Source organism: Asterias rubens, chromosome 11 (assembly GCF_902459465.1).
Source record: "Asterias rubens chromosome 11, eAstRub1.3, whole genome shotgun sequence".
In the NCBI taxonomy this organism is placed as follows: domain Eukaryota; kingdom Metazoa; phylum Echinodermata; class Asteroidea; order Forcipulatida; family Asteriidae; genus Asterias; species Asterias rubens.
In genome coordinates, this window is record NC_047072.1 from 14,073,119 (window position 1) to 14,090,513 (window position 17,395).

Genomic DNA, 17,395 nt, shown 5'->3' on the forward strand with positions numbered 1-17,395 from the left:
AAATGTACTGATAAGATTGTACTTGTCCAGAATAATGCTTTATCTGTATGGCATCAGCATGTGCCAATCAGTCAATTATAAGACTGCTAACAAAATGAGCTCATTTAATTATGGGTAGCCATGGCAACAGGTGCCCAAACATGATGAAAAAAAAATGTCATCAGCAGAGGATCCAGGGTTTTTCCTATGGGTAAGACTTTTAATACTTATCATTTTGAAACAAAAGGGATGAAAAACACCTTGACAACCGAAATGAAACATATGAGTGCAAATACCACTCATCACTGTGTGCTTTATGAGATATGGTACAAACAGAAATGGTATAAAATAATAATAAAACATAAAGACACTTTACACTGGTATTTTTCTAAAGTAATTTTGTTCAATGATTGCTTTTAATGTTACTATGTAAATAGCTTTACTTAGCATTTTAAAATGTCCTCTGTATAATATGTTATTTAATTCTATATTCACTATGTCCTGTTCACGGTAATTTTTAGGGGGAAAAAACAACCCAAAATTTAAAAGCAGTTTTTAAACTTGCTTTCTAACAATTTCATGTTTTCACCATCAGGGCTCCAATTTGAAAGTATTTGGTAATTAAAAATAATGCTTCAAAATAGATTGTTATAATTGATTAACAAAATAAACTATTCCTTATTTTTAACATTAAACATACGCGCATTCTAGTGTTTTTAATTTATCGTGTTGACCATCTCAAAGAGGAATAAAAATCATAATAATTTGTTGAAAGAGTCCATAACCAGTAAGTGTTGTCCCAAACAAGCTGCGACAGAAAAATAAAATAAAAACAGAAAATAAAAAGGATTCAAACTCTGTGACAGAAAGCAAGACAGAAAATAAAACACAGACAAACACAAAATAGTCCCAAATATTCCCCCCCCCCAAAAAAAAAAAAATTGCTTTGAGACAAACCCCATACATAAAGCCATAATAGCATCCACGCCCCTTTTGTATTAACGTGCCTGAACCTGCCGCAATAGCTTTGTTTAACTCGGCCCAACCAACAAAGAACATTATTGAAGATCATTAAGCAGGACTTGAAACTTTGGTGGAATTTCGATCTAGTAAGGTTTGCGGCAACACCAATCTTTAACTGAGTTGGGTTGGTTCTGCTCAGTATCAATATAATAATAACTTTCGATTTATATAGCGCCTAATAACTAACACTTAATTCTCTAAGCGCTTTACATTAGTGCCCTGGTCATAGGGCCAATAACATCCCTTTTTAATGTTTCTCAGCTCCCTTGGGAGTATACAACCTGGGCAACAGTTTATATCGCTCCAAAGGCTTTTTCATTCACAATATCAACCTCTACTCTCGCAGGTACCCATTTATTCCCCTGGGTGAAGAGAAGCAATTATAGTAAAGTATCTTGCTCAAGGACACAAGTGTCACGACCGGGATTCGAACCCACACTCCGGTGAAAACGCACCAGAACTTGAATTTGATGCTCTTAACCACTCGGCCATGACACTCTACAATCTACACTCTACACTCTATCAATCAGTATGCTCTGATCCTCTTCTGGAGAGCATGTTATAAATTGGTCGTATGAGTCTTCATATTTCCACTGGTCATGTACAATCTACCCTTTGTATGAAGATCTTCATTCATACTTTGTGGTAGACTTAATAAAAAAAAACAGACAAATATAATCGAAGGGATTAAACAAGAAAGGAAAACAACTCACTTTTAACTCTGTAACTTGTAGGGTTCAAATTACCCATCCACCGTCCACTCTGTACTCCGAGCCATTCACAAAGCTTGACTGGGAATAAATTTAAAGGTCATCATTAAAGCAAACTTTTAAAGGTTAAGTTTATGTTTACAATCGAGAATGACAACTTTGTGCACATGTGCATCATTACATATAAAGAAGTACTATTGTTCCCTCTACGTTCGTGCAAGTATTGTGCGTATTCAAATAGTTTTGGGACCAATTTGGTCCCACTTAAATAGCTTTAACAGGTAACATAAATTTGCGAACTTAACAGGTCTCAATATTCTAATGTGCATGAGTCTTGCACGGTCTAGTAGTAGGGACTTTTCGTTTTCAACGACGGATGATTCTGCGACGGTAAAGATGACATTTGGCGTCATCTGCGCATGCGTCGGCTTTGAGGACGGTCGTCCCTCAATTTCTATGACAGTACTTGGGATGAATCTTCGTTGTGCTGAAAACGACAACGTTTAGCTGAACAACCGTCGCAGAACCATCCATTGTCGAAAACGAAAAGTCCCTAATACCTCAGATGGGAATACATTTGATTTAGTTTGATCAAGCTGTACATAGTGGCGAACTTGAAATTATCTTCTTCTTTTTAATGAAGAGGAGTGTTTATAGCTCAAAATCCTCACTAGCCTAACCCTTTTCCTCCCTATTTTCTGTTTTTGATTTCTTTTTAACTTCAAACACATGAATATCATTTCAATCAGACAAATTGACAAGGTGTGCTTAAAAAAGTCCCTTGCATGGGCCTCATACAGGTAGTTTGACCCTTTCCACTTTTTATCTTGAAATCTAAATTTTACTAAGATCAAGGTTCAAGATTTGTTTTGTTTCCACAGTATCAACAAATAAAATACATTATCACGAGAACAAGAGTGATCAGTTTAAAGAATACAATACAGTAAAGATCTATCAAGATGAAAATAAATATGATACTGCAGAATTTAAACAATATTTTCTGCAAAAGCAGCTCTATGAGATTGGGTCCTGGTTATGTATGCACAGGTTACATGTGACCAATAAATTAGTGTTTGAAAAAATAATAAATAAAGCAAACTTACTTCATCAGATGCAAGAAACAGCGCAACATTGGCCACTTCTTGAGGAGTTCCCAAGCGACCTGTAGGCTGCCTTTTCATGAAGTACTGTTAGAAAATATACACAGAAATAGTCAATGATAACACAATGACAAATGACATCTATTCTGGTTATATGCGAACACCCATTTATCTTCTCTATGGAATGTTGTAACAAGTTGGTATATGGGCAGATGATGTGTGTACATGTATGAAGAAAGGAAACATGTGGGCTCAAACGGGGATGATGGGTTGAGGGGAGAGTCCACGGCTTCGACGCTAGTCTTCCTTCTTTCGCCAAAACAACCGCAGCCCAAGCTAGCATAAGCCGAATCTGTAGCAGAAGCCATGGTTTCAAAAAGTGCCATTGATCAACAATGCCTGCATCTAGTCCAGTTGGCTTTTCATTGTTATATAGATAGTTCCCACATGACATAAATTGGCCATCTTTACGGGCAATTTGGAACACACAGCCATGCGTTTTGCTGAAAGAACAGCGTGCAGCAGGCGCACATTTCACAAAACTCGTTGCCTGATTGGTAACAGCGTGGCTGCTTTAATAAACTGGGCGCTTGACGCGCCTGCAAACCAAAATGCAATTTGTCTGTAAAGATGGCACTATTGCCGCTTATCTATAGAATAAGTTCGGGATAATGAGGAGGGGGTAGGATGATGAAAAGGAGGGGGTTGAATTAAGGGGTTGAGGTTAATTAATCCCTGATGCCAGACCTTTGGCCTTTTTGTTACACAAATGAGAATTGCAAAAAATAGTTAATGGCCTGACATTTCGAGAATTATGAAAGATCGATAGACTGCCATTGCTTTTCATTGTGTTTGGTATAATTATGGGAGATTTGACATATTCACCGAAAAACATTCCATAATTTCTCGAAAGAGAATGAAAAATCCAGGTGCATTTCATGAGAACATTTCTTGTAATCTTTATTAAGTCAGGGTTCCATTGTGGCGAAATTCTGAAGAAGTGGAGCCCCAAAAGTTTTTGCTTTTCAAAAGACTGCCAGGGGCTCATATTTAAGTTTTGTTTATGTACACTGACTTGGTTCACTTAAAGTGGTTCAACTGCTAGACCACCAAACTTAAAGAAACACGTTGCCTTAGATCGGACAAGTTGGTCTTTGAAAAGCATTTGTGACTGTTTGTTATAAAATGCATATGGTTAGAAAGATGTTTTAAAAGTAGAATACAATGATCCACACAAATTTGCCTCGAAATTGCGTGGTTTTCCTTTTCCTTTGCGAACTAACATGGTCGGCCATTTATGGGAGTCAAAAACCTGACTCCAATAAATGGCCGACCGTGTTAGTCGACGAAGTAAAAGGAAAACCACGCAATTTCGAGGCATGTTTGTGTGGATCATTGTATTCTACTTTTACACAATCTTTCTTCCCATATGCATTTTATAACAAATGGTTACGAACGCTTTTCAAACACCAACTCGACTGACCTAAGGCAACGTGTTCCTTTAACCAGTGACGAGAGGCCAGTTTGAGTCATGTGTTGATATCTGTAGGTGCAGCAAATTATTTAATTGGTGTAATAATTGTATCTGAAATCAAGAAAACTTTGGGGGGTTTTACCATCTACAACAATAGCTGTCACAGGTTTTTTTCTGCAGAACGTGGAAAGCGCTAACAATAAAGTGCTTATAACATAGGTGTTATGTAAAAACATAACTGATATTTCAAAACTCGCTGCAATTACTTTATAAATTCAACCAATACCTCTTCACCCAAAACTTTCATTCGTTCCCGTACAGAAGGTGTATCCACTGTTCCAGGACATATGCAGTTACAGCGAATACCATCTTTCACAAAATCTGCAGCAACACCTTTGGACATGCCAATAATGCCTGCTTTGGTCATAGCATAGATGCAACGATTGGGAGCCCCTGAAAAAAAAAAAACATAAAGATTTTTTGCTCAGCGTGCATCAGTACTTTTCGGATGGAACAAAAAAATGCACGCTGAGTGACGTAGCATGCAATAGTCTTTTTATTTGCCAACACGTGAAGGACAATCCTCCAATCAAATGGCAAGGATCTGCTTGGGTGTTATATAATAGGGGTTAACCCCGGTGTTTCTGGTTCACATAAGCAAGCAGCCTTGTTTATGGGTTTCCTCAAGCTTGTGATTGTGAGCTACAGTGATCACTTATGAAAAATCCTTGGTTTCATTACCACAAATGGCTGGGCTTATGTTTAGTGAGCAAAGCTATCACACAGCCTTGAAATCAAGGCTAGGCTAGTGAGCAAAGCTATCACACAGCCTTGAAATCAAGGCTAGGCTAGTGAGCAAAGCTATCACACAGCCTTGAAATCAAGGCTAGGCTAGTGAGCAAAGCTATCACACAGCCTTGAAATCAAGGCTAGGCTAGTGAGCAAAGCTATCACACAGCCTTGAAATCAAGGCTAGGCTAGTGAGCAAAGCTATCACACAGCCTTGAAATCAAGGCTAGGCTAGTGAGCAAAGCTATCACACAGCCTTGAAATCAAGGCTAGGCTAGTGAGCAAAGCTATCACACAGCCTTGAAATCAAGGCTAGGCTAGTGAGCAAAGCTATCACACAGCCTTGAAATCAAGGCTAGGCTAGTAGTAAAGTAACAAAGTGAAACCTTGAGACCAAACATGTTTAATTTCCCCGTGATTACCTTTAACGCTGGATACTACCGAAGCCATATTGATGATACTTCCTGATTTCTTTGCAATCATCTGTGGGAAATAATGATAATAAATGAACGATGTACTAATTGTTCATTTTTAAAGACAATAATTACAACATAGCAACATACAAACTGGCAAGAAAGTTAAGGAAAGCTTGTAAAAACAGTAAAATCATTTTATTTTACATCAGTAGTGTTCATGTACATCCCTGGTTCTCCGCCAAAGTTTCTTTTTGTTAGCTTCTGGTCAGGGATAAGAATTTTTTCGCTTAGTAGATAACATAAAGAAAATTGAAAGTGTGCCTAAATATGACCTATTATGAGTCAATATATACAAAACAGAATTACTGATACTCCTACTAACACAAAAAAATTGAATTAATAGAGGTCTCCGTATATCTACTGGGGAAACGCTTTGGGGCAAACAATTGCTTTGGAGCAGCAATGAAGCACAGTTAAAGGCAGTGGACACTATTGGTAATTACTCAAAATAATTATTAGCATAGAACCTTTCTTGGTGACGAGTAATGGGGAGAGGTTGATGGTCTAAAACATTGTGAGAAACGGCTCCCTCTGAAGTGCCATAGTTTTCGAGAAAGAAGTAATTTTCCACGAATTTGATTTCGAGACCTCAGATTTAGAACTTGAGGTCTCGAAATCAACCATCTAAACGCACACAACTTTGTGTGACAGGGGCGATTTTTTCTTTCATTATTATCTCGCAAGTTCGATGACCGATTGAGCTCAAATTTTCACAGGTTTGTTATTTTATACATATGTTGAGATACACCAACTGTGAAGGCATAGTCTTTGACAATAACCAATAGTGTCCACTGCCTTTAACAGATTTTTAAAATGCGAGTCAAGTCTCAAAACACCATATATGATTTTTCTAAAAGAAAAGAACTCAATTGTAAATACAAACCTTAGGTAAGAATGCTTTGATCATGTAGAATGCAGTTTTGATGTTAACATTGACGGATAGGTCAAAGCCCTCATCTGTGGTATCCAAAATAGTTCCATTTTCTACAATCCTAGAGGAATAAACAAAAATAGTATTGAGTTTATCACTAAACATCGGTTGTCAACTAATGTCATCCTTACTCAGCACTTCAATGTGTTTCATATGAAAGTACAAACATTGTTCATTAGTTAGAGCCACTCAGTCTGATTGATAATACAAGTGTGAGGTTCATCCGGAGCCTCCACATCCTAACTCTATAATGACTAACTCAGCAGTTGTCAAAGTTACTATTGAGCCAGCCGTCAAATTCACAAATCTTTTCCTAACTTGGGTTGAGATCCAGTCATAGACGTCAGGACGCATTCAACCCATCCTAAGTACCCGAGATAGGATTAATCCTAGCGTTTCCTGAAATCGGCTGCTGCTCATGTAACTAATGCACATGTATACCAATGATGTTCATAGGGTCTCAGTAGGGTCTTGATACTAAAATATGAGATTTTGTTTCTAACTTACCCCACACAGTTGAACAAGACGTCAACAGTTTCTATCTCAGCTGCAAGTGCCTTTATTGCATCATTGTCAGTCGCATCCAACTTACGGATCTCAATGCCTAGGAAAAAAAAGACAAAATCTCTAAAATAAACTTACACAATGTTTAATAAATTTCTCCGTAAATTAATTAGTAAATTCAAACATCTTGCAGTTAAGTACAAGGGATGATTCCTTTGTTGAACTTTTTACCAATTAACTAATGCGAATAAAATCAGGTTGTCTCTGTATGGCACAGTACTGAGCCCCTTCACTATGCACATGTTAGGACAGTCAAGAATTATGTCAATCAGTCAGCTGATATACCGCCCTCTAGTGACAAACCATCACGTATAAAGCTACACACTACAAAATCATTCTTGAAACATAACCCAATTAGTGTCTTTACTTGTTTCAATTGTATGAACCCATACCATAAATGTACTTATGTCCCAAATGAATGAATGCCACCGCCAACTAAATCATAAAGTTTAAGTTTCTGAATCGAAAGATTCTTTACCTGGTATTCCCTCCAGCTCCTTTAACTTTTCCACATTGATGTCTGTTGCAATAACTCTTGCACCTTCTCTGGCAAATGTCTGAAAATGAACACAAAAGATACTTTCAGGAAAGATTATACAGCAATTTGACAATTTTTGTTTATGTACAACCCTTAAAAGTCAATATGACATTAAGGGGGGGGGGATAATTTTACTAATTTTAAATTGACAGCACTTTCAAAACACCACAGAAAATATGTACACACTTCTTTTTGTTCCTACAAAATGGAAGGAAACATACATCATTGGTTATTGGAAGAGTGATCAAATTCCGATCGTCTAGTTTTCTATCACACCATGACCAACATGTGTAAATTTCATCAAATTCAACTATGTGTAAATGTTGTTTTAATGTTTGAACACACAACTCTGACCGCCAATGATGTGAACAACCTGAAGTGTGCACCACCACCTGACAAGTTATAGTGTGTGTACCTTTGTATGTTTATTAGGTTCCACTTAAAATTATTTATTTAGTGTTATCACCCCTATCAAGCTATCATTGAACTATGGAACTTGCATAGATGTGTCAGTAATGATCCAAACAAACTCTGCAATGGGACAGCCCTACACTATGCGCACTGAATGATAGACACAAAAAGGAGCAATCCATACCAATAGGTCAATGGGAATAGCACAAACACAATGTGTGTGAATGAACTTTACTAACCATGGGTACAAAGACTAATTTATGTTGACAGCCAATAAAATACTACACAAAACAATGAGTCAACATGAACATCTTCAACAAATACATTATGACAGTTTTTTCTAAACTTTCCTATATTAATGATCCTTTTACAAGAATTGTATGTTGACAAACACAAATCGCTTGGACAATATTTGATTTGTTTTAGCCAAATGACCTTAATTGACATTTTGTCCTGGTGGGTCCACAAACAATAGGCATATGGGGACCCCATTTTGTCCACAGACCAAGTTGTTTGCATTTGATATGCAAAGTCCTTCTTGAGTTATCAATTGGACAACATTTCTTTTAATTTAGCCTTAATGACCTTTACATTTAACTTAGGAGGTCCAGAAACAATAAAGCAATTATGCCTTAATTAAAAGCACCTAGCTCATATTAGAGTGCAACAACCCACACTCAGAAACACCAGGCCAGTGACTAATCTGATGAACTTTTCACTGCTCAGCAAAAACATACCACATAGGCCTATATTGATTTATGCAAAATCATTTTTTATAGACCTATATAGACTCTAATTAGGCCTATAATAAAAAAAAAGTAAGTCTAATAAGATAAACCGTCAGTCCAAACTTCAGGTAAATAAAAGAAAAGAATCCTATAAATAGTATTGTGGACATGTCATGGCCAAGCGGTTAAGAGCATGCACCAATATCAAACTCTCTGGGGTTTCTGATCAGCAGAGTGTGGGTTCAGGTCCTAGTCTTGACACTTATGTCCTTAAGGGATAATTTTCCGCACGTCGCCACCAATTTATCGACACACTGAATTGCTTCGTCCTTTGGATTGGCAATAAGCCAAAGGTCCTATGTGTTGTTTAACGCACGTAAAAGAACCCTGCCCAGTAGTGCACTTATCGCAAAGAGAAGGATTTTGCCCCCTCCCTGGTTTGATTGACAGCATATATTGCACCACCACAGCACCTTGTAAACTTCATGTAAACTTCATGGTGCTGTGTAAAACATCTTCAAAAATGGCATTGATGAGTACCTCACCAAAAACATTGACATGTACAGTTTTGCAGGATGTTCACCACAGGATATATGGGAATATTAAGTTCATTCACGTCTGCTCTCACATTTGACTTTGCTACTTCCATTGCATTCAGTACTTTTGCAGTAAGTTTTGTGTGAATATGGATGGGCGTTTTATAAGGCTTCATTAAGCCTTCATTTTTATGCAGAGCCCGAATCTACAGGTTAACAGGCAACCAGGTAAAAGGAGTAGATCTGAAAATTCAAACGTAGACCCACTTACCTTGCAAGACAAATAAGAGGCCACCCTGAGCTACCAAGAATCAAAATAGTACACTGCTGCAGTTCCACTCCAGCAGCCACACAAAGACAGACAATCATCAGATCATGATTTTGTTTGTTTGTTTGTTTAATTCACTACGTTATGTAGTACATAGATAGGAAATGGTTGGGAAATGTTTGTCTTAAAAATTTATAGTACAAACTTACTTCAGCAGTTGCTCTGCCAATGCCCTGGGCACATGCTGTAGCTACGACAGTCTTCCCATTCAGTCTGCCCGCCATTGTTGCTTCACGAGTTGTGTATCGTCTGTCATACGGCTGTTAAAAAAAATAAATACGGTCGGCAGCGCACACCTACCACCTACGCCGTACACACGTCTTCTCTAGAGACACGTGCACTTTACTGTACAAGTGCAAAAGTGATTGTTTTTGCTGGCGCGCAGTTGATATTGATGAAACGCCGAATGACTAGCATACAAATCGTTTAAGTGATTGGCGTTTTCCGAGTTGGATAACACAAAATACCTGTTGCAAACTTTCAGAAAATGCTCGATGTAATTCCTGGACCTAGCACAAACGGAGAGGTAACCATAGTTTTTGAGGCGGGCATTTCTCAGTCTTGAAAAGTAATGCCCACAAACTACATTGTCATTGAATTACCGAGCAATCTATTGGGCGTCCCATACATTTAGCTTCCGTTTGCCAAATATTGACAGCAATGAGGGCGCTCGACCTAAACAACGGTACATGTTTTGGGTCAATGTTTGGAATGCCGAGTGGGCGTTTCCTCAGACTGAACTGTTTCGACGTCTCGACGATAAGATCCCTAATAATATAACAATTTTCTGGGAAGAAATAAGAGTAACAACTTTGCTAAATTATTGCACAACATTTCCCATTAACTAACAAATGTATACAGTATAGCAGTCATTTCTTTTTGCAAACGACATTTTCACAAGAGGGCGGTATGTCAAAATAGTGGTGAAACTTTTTCGTATTGGTGTTCAATTTTATGGGGGTGGCCACGTGTAGGGGTGGGAGAACCAACATATGACAGTAAGGTTAATAAGCATGCACTATAATATTGTACTACAATAAAAAATGATTATATTATTTAAAGATTTTCACAGGAAAGAGGTACAAGTCACTCAGGTCCAGATTTGGGGTGGTTTTTCATGAATTAAATTGTTTATTAAAATTTCGAAATGGAATTTTTTAGGATAAAGTTCAACTTTCAATGATAAGAAAGCCTGTCAACCCATTGCATATCTGGAGAAACGAACTTACTTATTGAGGAAAAACATTTCTCATCCCAATTAGCCAATAAATCATTCTTGTGGACCCAATTCCATCCATGGCGAGATCCCAATTCGTTGTACGTGTCTGACATTATGAACAATTCGTAAAGCACACGATTGTATTCAAAATAACTTCAGCTCAAAAAGCAAACATAAGGAATAAAATCTGTCTTTAACTTATAATGTCATCTTTAATGTACTTTTTGCAAGATTTATATTAAATTTTAACAAAATTGACTCCTCCCCATCTATACAGAATCCGTTTTGATCAAACTAAATTAAAACTAAATTACAAACTGATAGTATGTTTATAATAAAGGCGAGTACACAACCTTGAAATATTATGTTTAAAAACATAATACATTGAATGGAAAACTAACGTGGAACCAGGTTTTGATAATAAGGTTATATAACTATAATAAAGATCAAACTAATATTGTGCAAATGTGCTCAAGAAAAGAAAGGAAAACAAAACTGACACCTCTAACTTTTTTTTACAATCCTAATTGACAAAATAAGGGTAAACAACTTTTACAATCCAGATAAATCATTACAAAATTAACAACAAACAAATGCTAGAGTCAATTTAATAAATTCAAATCATGCATACATGTAGTATCAAACCACACTTAAAAACATTAAACCCTGCACATTTCACTCACTGTATAAAAATAAGTCTCATTTTGAACTTCATAATGGAGTTTTAAAAGTTCAAATCTGGTCTTTTTACTTTAATACATAAATGTCCTAATAGCCCTATGCTCAATGTTCCTGGTAGTGGTCCTGCATTTAAAGACTGCAGAGGTACAACAAGATTGATTATTAGAGAATTTCATTTCGATCCTGTTAATGACTTGTTAATACTTTTAGATGAAGGAGTAGACCTGATTGTATCAATTTGAAAGTGAAACAAACACATATGAATAATAGCTGGCTAAGCATAATACACTTTAAAAGAGATGTAAAATATAAATCTTGAAATAAACAGATTTATTTACTACAGAAAATATCAATCAGTTCTATTTTCTCTTTAAAATGCATGATCCAATTTCAAAGAGCTGTTCAAGCAAAAAAATTACTTAAACCTAGCTACATGGTAAATGTAATTTTACTGATAACATTAATAAGGGAATCATGTGTGGTGAAGAGGTTTTCAACTAGTGGTTTAAACCCAACGAGGCCTGGTTCTTGATAATTTTACCGAGACGAAGTCGAGGTAAATTATCAAGAACCAGGCCTCGGAGTTGTGAGATAACTATGAAAGAAAAAAACACCCTTGTCACACAAAGTTGTATGCTTTCATATGCTTGATTTTGCGACCTCAAATTCTAAACTTGAGGTCTCGAAATTGAATTTGTGGAAAATTACTTATTTCTTGAAAACTACGTCACTTCAAAGGGAGCCATTTCTCACAATGTTTTATACTATCAACCTCTCCCCATTACTTGTTACCAAGTGAGGTTTTATGCTGATAATTATTTTGAGTAATTACCAATAATGTCCACTGCCTTTAATACAAACTAATTCAAGGGTGGTAAAAAGGATTTTTGAACAAAGTTCTCTTAGTGTATAACTTTTACAAACTTCTCACAATTTTACAAACCCTAATATTCTGGTTATTTGTTTTTTGTTGAAATCAAACGGTTGTGATGATGAATTTGACAGGGAATGCTAATTAGAATTTAATACATCCTACAACTGACTCAGTGACTCCACAAAACGTCTGTCAAAACTGAAGTGGTACTCCCTTCATGCATACTTTAGGATCTTCAAGATCAGCTTTACTCTGGACCATTCTGAGCTCCCTCTGGGCTGGCGATGGTTTGTTTCCTGCCCCAGCAAGCTCTGAAAAACAAGAAAGAATAAACAACATACAATTAACAAACGGAGTGTCTTTTTGCATTACTTTTAGACTTGATAGCTTGTATAATCAAAATTCAAAAAGCCACCTGCAGTTCATAGTTCAACCAAGAAGAACACATGTTTTGAAAAGTGTGAGTGATTTTAACTCTCTACATTTATGGTGTATTGTGTAGTGTCACAAAACTATACCTGGGAGGGTTTCAAAAACAGCTTAATGAACCCTTCAACCTTATGCAATGACCTCATCAAGCTACATGTGTGTACCATCTTATATGAAACAATGCGAAGCACATCTATTTACTTGTGGCACACAGAATAGCCGAAGGAGCAGCCTTCTTCTCAGCAGCTCTAGCCAAGGGCAGGATACGCATTGACCCCATTCACCTGATGTAACCATCGCAATAATCTTTGATGCACCATTGTAGTAGTCAATGACTTGCATTTTAGGGACATGACTCCATAAATGGTGGGTGTGGCATAATCCCTGCATGTGATGTGCATGCAAGGGGTCAATAATAACAAAAGTTAGCTCTTGTTTATCCTATGTACGGTTTGTGTTATAAAAACAGGGACAGAGGCATCTGATTTACAAACCTTTAAAAAATGACAGATGTGATGAAGACTAACTATCCCTGGAAATAAACCTAACAATAGTAGAACAAAAGACCCAGACATCACAACAGCAACCTTGAAACTATGACCTATTTATATATATTTATAATGTGAGGAGTTAAGTTGTTGGCTTCATTTCAAAATGTATTGATTATGTATCAAATCATTTTGTTTGGTCAAATACTTATCAGCCTTGGGGAGGATTTGTCTAAATTTAACAAACTGTTCTTTTCTTTTGTATGATAGCTCAATACCCTGAACTTGACATTCACTGGTGTTAAATGAAGCTCTTTTATAGTGATTATATTATCTCGTTCTGAGCGCATCACAGACAAACATATAACATCACATCCACTGCGGTTTCTGCTCAAAGAAGGTGAGTGTTGTTGTAACAATAAAATGACATGTTATTAGCCTATAACTTAAACGGATTTATACAAAACAAGTTGAAGTTGATGATGATGTGTGTTTGAAGGCACTGGACACCTTTGGTAATTGTCAAAGACCAGTATTCTCACTTAGTGTATCTAAACATATGCATAAAATAACAACCCTGTTAAAATTTTAACTCAATTGTTCGTCGAAGTTGCAAGATAATGGAAGAAAAAATCACCCTTGACACACAAGCTGTGTGCTTTCACATACTTGAACTCCAGACCTCAGCTAAGGTCTCTAATTCAATTCAAATATTTCAGTGAGAAATTACTTCTTTCTCAAAAACTACATTACTTCAAAGGGAGCCATTTCTCACAATGTTTTTATACTATCAACAGCTCTCCATTGCTTGTTACCAAGTAAGTTTTTATGCTAACAATTATTTTGAGTAATTACCAATAGTGTTCGGTGCCTTTAACGAGAGTAGAATACATTGTTCCGTTTTCATAAAGAGCCAAAAGGCCGGATTGAGAGTTACATTGTGAAATACTACAGCCAAGGTTTGCAGACTTCTTGTATTATTCTGTAAAAATTTGACCTCTCTAGCCTATTGATTAACTAATTTCTTATAGAATATTTGCTAAATGCCATTAGTAATTAGATAAAGACTGTATCGTTTGGTGAATTCTCAAAAGTGAGATGATGTGAACTATATTAAAATATAAGATGAATTTGCAAGAGGGAATTTCCATGGTTACTCATATTACATCGGTAAGTTTATTTCATTGACTAAATTTTGTTGAAATTTGCCATTTTAACAAATTCCACAACAAAGATAATCTTAAGACAAGAGTTCTGATAACTTTAAGCAACTATAACTCAAAGTGTGAAAAAAAATCTGGTTACCAATGAGATCAATTAACTTGATCAATATATATTTAGTTTGCGGTAAAACCATGAGTGTATCTACTTGCCAGGTAGAGTTAGTTCTTTAGAGAACTGTCTTTCTCAGTTCTGAAAAGAACTGTACTGCTTTTTAACTACTACCTGGGCGGAAGGTATACAAAATTGGCTGGGACTACAACTTTAGCCTATAGAGCATCGTTATTAACTGCACTACCGCGGAGTGAGCTCTTAAATTGGTCTCAAAGTTGTGACTAGCTTGTTCTAGTTATCGTCAGGATACTCTTCGTCAGGAGATCACAGTATAAACATCCACTTGACATTTATTAATTCTTATACAGGGAAAATGGATGTGAAGCGTGGACATTGCTGGCGCTGCGAGAAACTTCTCCCTAAACATCTTGTGTGTTGTAATCTTTGCTCAATGGCGGAGTATTGCTCAACGCTATGTCAAGACACAGATAGAATAAGACACACTTCTGTTGAGTGCTTGATGTTCGGTCCAAAGATATGCAATAATTGTGGATACAAAGGAAATACGAAACTGGTAAAACAAACAGCTTCAAAACCTGAATGCACCCTGATTTATTTTTAAAACATTTCTGTTTTTTTTTTTTAAACACTTCTTCCTCTTCACGGAGAATCATAATAAAGAACAAGCAACTCCACATAAATAACAATGATCTTGTAAGATTTGTTTATGGTGTTCAAATCCTGTTTTGTATCAATCGCAGTTTAAACAGACAACAAAATTACAAAAAGGCAAATAAAAAACGCAAAGAAACGGTTCACAAACTGATCAAATAAACTACATATGGCACTATTGACCAGGTCAAGAACAACTTTTTGACAAGAGGAAACACTTATAAAATAACTGGTTTGCACGAAATTAATCTCTTTTGGGAAGAAGTGTTGGTCTGAGTTCATATAACCCTTGGTGTTGACATTTCAGACAATGTACTTTACTCATCTTCGGAAATAAAAGTTCCTTCAGCCATCATGTATCAATGTCTTAATCGATTATCGTGGAAAAAGGTGAATTTCTAATTTTGAAACGTTTGTCTTTTCAGTGTGATGGATGTAACGAGGTATGGTATTGCAGACCACGCTGTAAGCTGCTTGATTTAAAGGACCACAAACCATTCTGCAACAAGGTCAAAGCTTCAATCAAATCACTTGCAACTGACCTTACTCTGATAAGACCTAGGTTAAGACTTGACGATACACATTACTATTTTGGAAATACTATGGCTAAAGATTTCCTTCAACTCGACAACAATGAGTGGTCTGAAATGGAAAACAAAACAGATGTCAGGTTGGTGAGGGATTTTCATATATTGTCAGCTGGTTGCGGAGACTTACGCAACACTGTCTTGACAGCAGCTTCCCTTCCTGCCAGGTACCAGGGAAGTCTGTACATCACTCTCAATGACTTTGACCCTTTTGTCATGGCAAGGAATGTCTTGTTTCTCTTTATGTTGGTTCGGTTTGCAGACACTGAGGGAATTGAGAGCAGTCTGACTACCATCTGGTACTCAGTTCACATTGCAAAGAAAGAGTATGACCTGATCAAGACCAGCTTAGATGAGCTCATTCAGATGACCCCTCAAAGTCTCTTCAACAATACAAAAGGATTGGTGAGTGTTTTTAGTACAGATCTGATGTCTCTTCGTCAAACTTGGTTGGGATGGAAATCTTTGGAGTGTCAACGAGACAAGCGATCGTCAATAAATCTCAGACAGCAAAGAGCAGACTCTTTAAGGTCTCAGAAGGTCAAGCAGGGACACATCATCTATCTTAGTCGTTTGACCCCCAATGACAAACAAGTGATGGAGAACTGTTTTAAGCATGGATTATTTATTCCAACTGAGACAACAGAAAGTAATTTGCCGTTTGATAACCCAACAATGACAGGTCAAAAAGCTCCTGCTGGTATAAAGAGATCAGTTCCAAAAGATAGCACACTATTCTACTGTATTGGAGTAGACTCAAATCCTTTTGTAGCATGGGATTGCTTGAGAGTGAGGGAGTCCGAGACCAGACCCTACCCAACCCCTATTGTGATGTACCACAGCTACATCACAAAACTCCTCCAGAAAGTCAAAAGTCTAATCCAGCAAGGAAGACTTAACATTCAAGTCTCTCTGGCTAACTGTCTGAACTTTCCTTCAATTCATAAGTCTCTTAAGATGTCCAACTATGATCGCATCTTCACATCCAATCTTGCTGACTATCTTGGTATTGCCAGGCTTCTGCAAACCTTCAAGCTGCTGCTGAATTTCAACAACAGCTTCTCTGCTCTTGTCACCGAGACAATGAATTGGTTCAAACTCATCCCCGAAGCTGATCTGGAAAAGCTTCAGGAAACCCCAGAGATATGGAAATGCTTCGCAGCATACATTCAAGATATACCCCAAATGACCCATGACCTTCCAATGACCTTTGACACTGGCTTCAACAGCCTACGAGAGTATTACAACATTACATCTTGCTTCCTGGAATATCTGAGAGCAGATATCATGGCAGGTGAAATTGAGACAGAGCCACTTGAAAACGTTCCCTCATTAAAAACAACGATGGAGTACAACGGAATGAGAATGCGGGATTTTCGCAAGAAGCAAAACAAGATTGTCCCATTTCAGTATCGTGTGAATGCTAGAGATCTTAACATGATGATTGGCTGCAACAGAGCAGTTGAGTGGTGTCTATCACTTAATGATTAGTACCATTTTTAAAAAGTTCTCATGACTGAGTTCAAAATCAGGATGTAGGTTGAATCCTGGTCATGTCATGACACTTTGGTAAGAAACCAAAC

General features: G+C 37.0%; 2 protein-coding genes across 2 annotated transcripts; one reads left to right on the forward strand and one right to left on the reverse strand.

Moving 5' to 3' along the window:
• Positions 1 to 253: 253 nt before the first annotated feature.
• Positions 254 to 9,833, reverse strand: LOC117297016 (3-hydroxybutyrate dehydrogenase type 2-like). Its single transcript, XM_033780136.1, has 9 exons — positions 9,737 to 9,833; positions 7,525 to 7,603; positions 6,990 to 7,086; positions 6,435 to 6,543; positions 5,498 to 5,558; positions 4,573 to 4,739; positions 2,816 to 2,899; positions 1,716 to 1,793; positions 254 to 787 (listed from the first exon to the last, which is right to left on the reverse strand). Exons 1-8 carry the CDS (start codon positions 9,809 to 9,811, stop codon positions 1,740 to 1,742), a joined length of 726 nt encoding a protein of 241 aa, XP_033636027.1. The 5' UTR covers positions 9,812 to 9,833; the 3' UTR covers positions 254 to 787; positions 1,716 to 1,739.
• A 5,093-nt stretch (positions 9,834 to 14,926) lies between these two features.
• Positions 14,927 to 17,303, forward strand: LOC117296738. The gene is made up of 2 exons (XM_033779781.1): positions 14,927 to 15,127; positions 15,651 to 17,303. Exons 1-2 carry the CDS (start codon positions 14,927 to 14,929, stop codon positions 17,301 to 17,303), a joined length of 1,854 nt encoding a protein of 617 aa, XP_033635672.1.
• The last annotated feature ends 92 nt before the right edge of the window (positions 17,304 to 17,395 follow it).

Bases quoted from the DNA above. Each gene is read 5' to 3' on its own strand.
- LOC117297016 (XM_033780136.1), bottom strand. From the start codon at position 9,811: ATGGCGGGCAGACTGAATGGGAAGACTGTCGTAGCTACAGCATGTGCC. The intron at 7,604-9,736 runs GTAAGTTTGTAC...GTTCATTTTCAG, and splicing joins TTGGCAGAGCAACTGCTGAA to ACATTTGCCAGAGAAGGTGC. The intron at 4,740-5,497 runs GTAATCACGGGG...TTTTTTTTTCAG, and splicing joins GGTAGTATCCAGCGTTAAAG to GGGCTCCCAATCGTTGCATC.
- LOC117296738 (XM_033779781.1), top strand. From the start codon at position 14,927: ATGGATGTGAAGCGTGGACATTGCTGGCGCTGCGAGAAACTTCTCCCT. The intron at 15,128-15,650 runs GTAAAACAAACA...TTGTCTTTTCAG, and splicing joins ACAAAGGAAATACGAAACTG to TGTGATGGATGTAACGAGGT.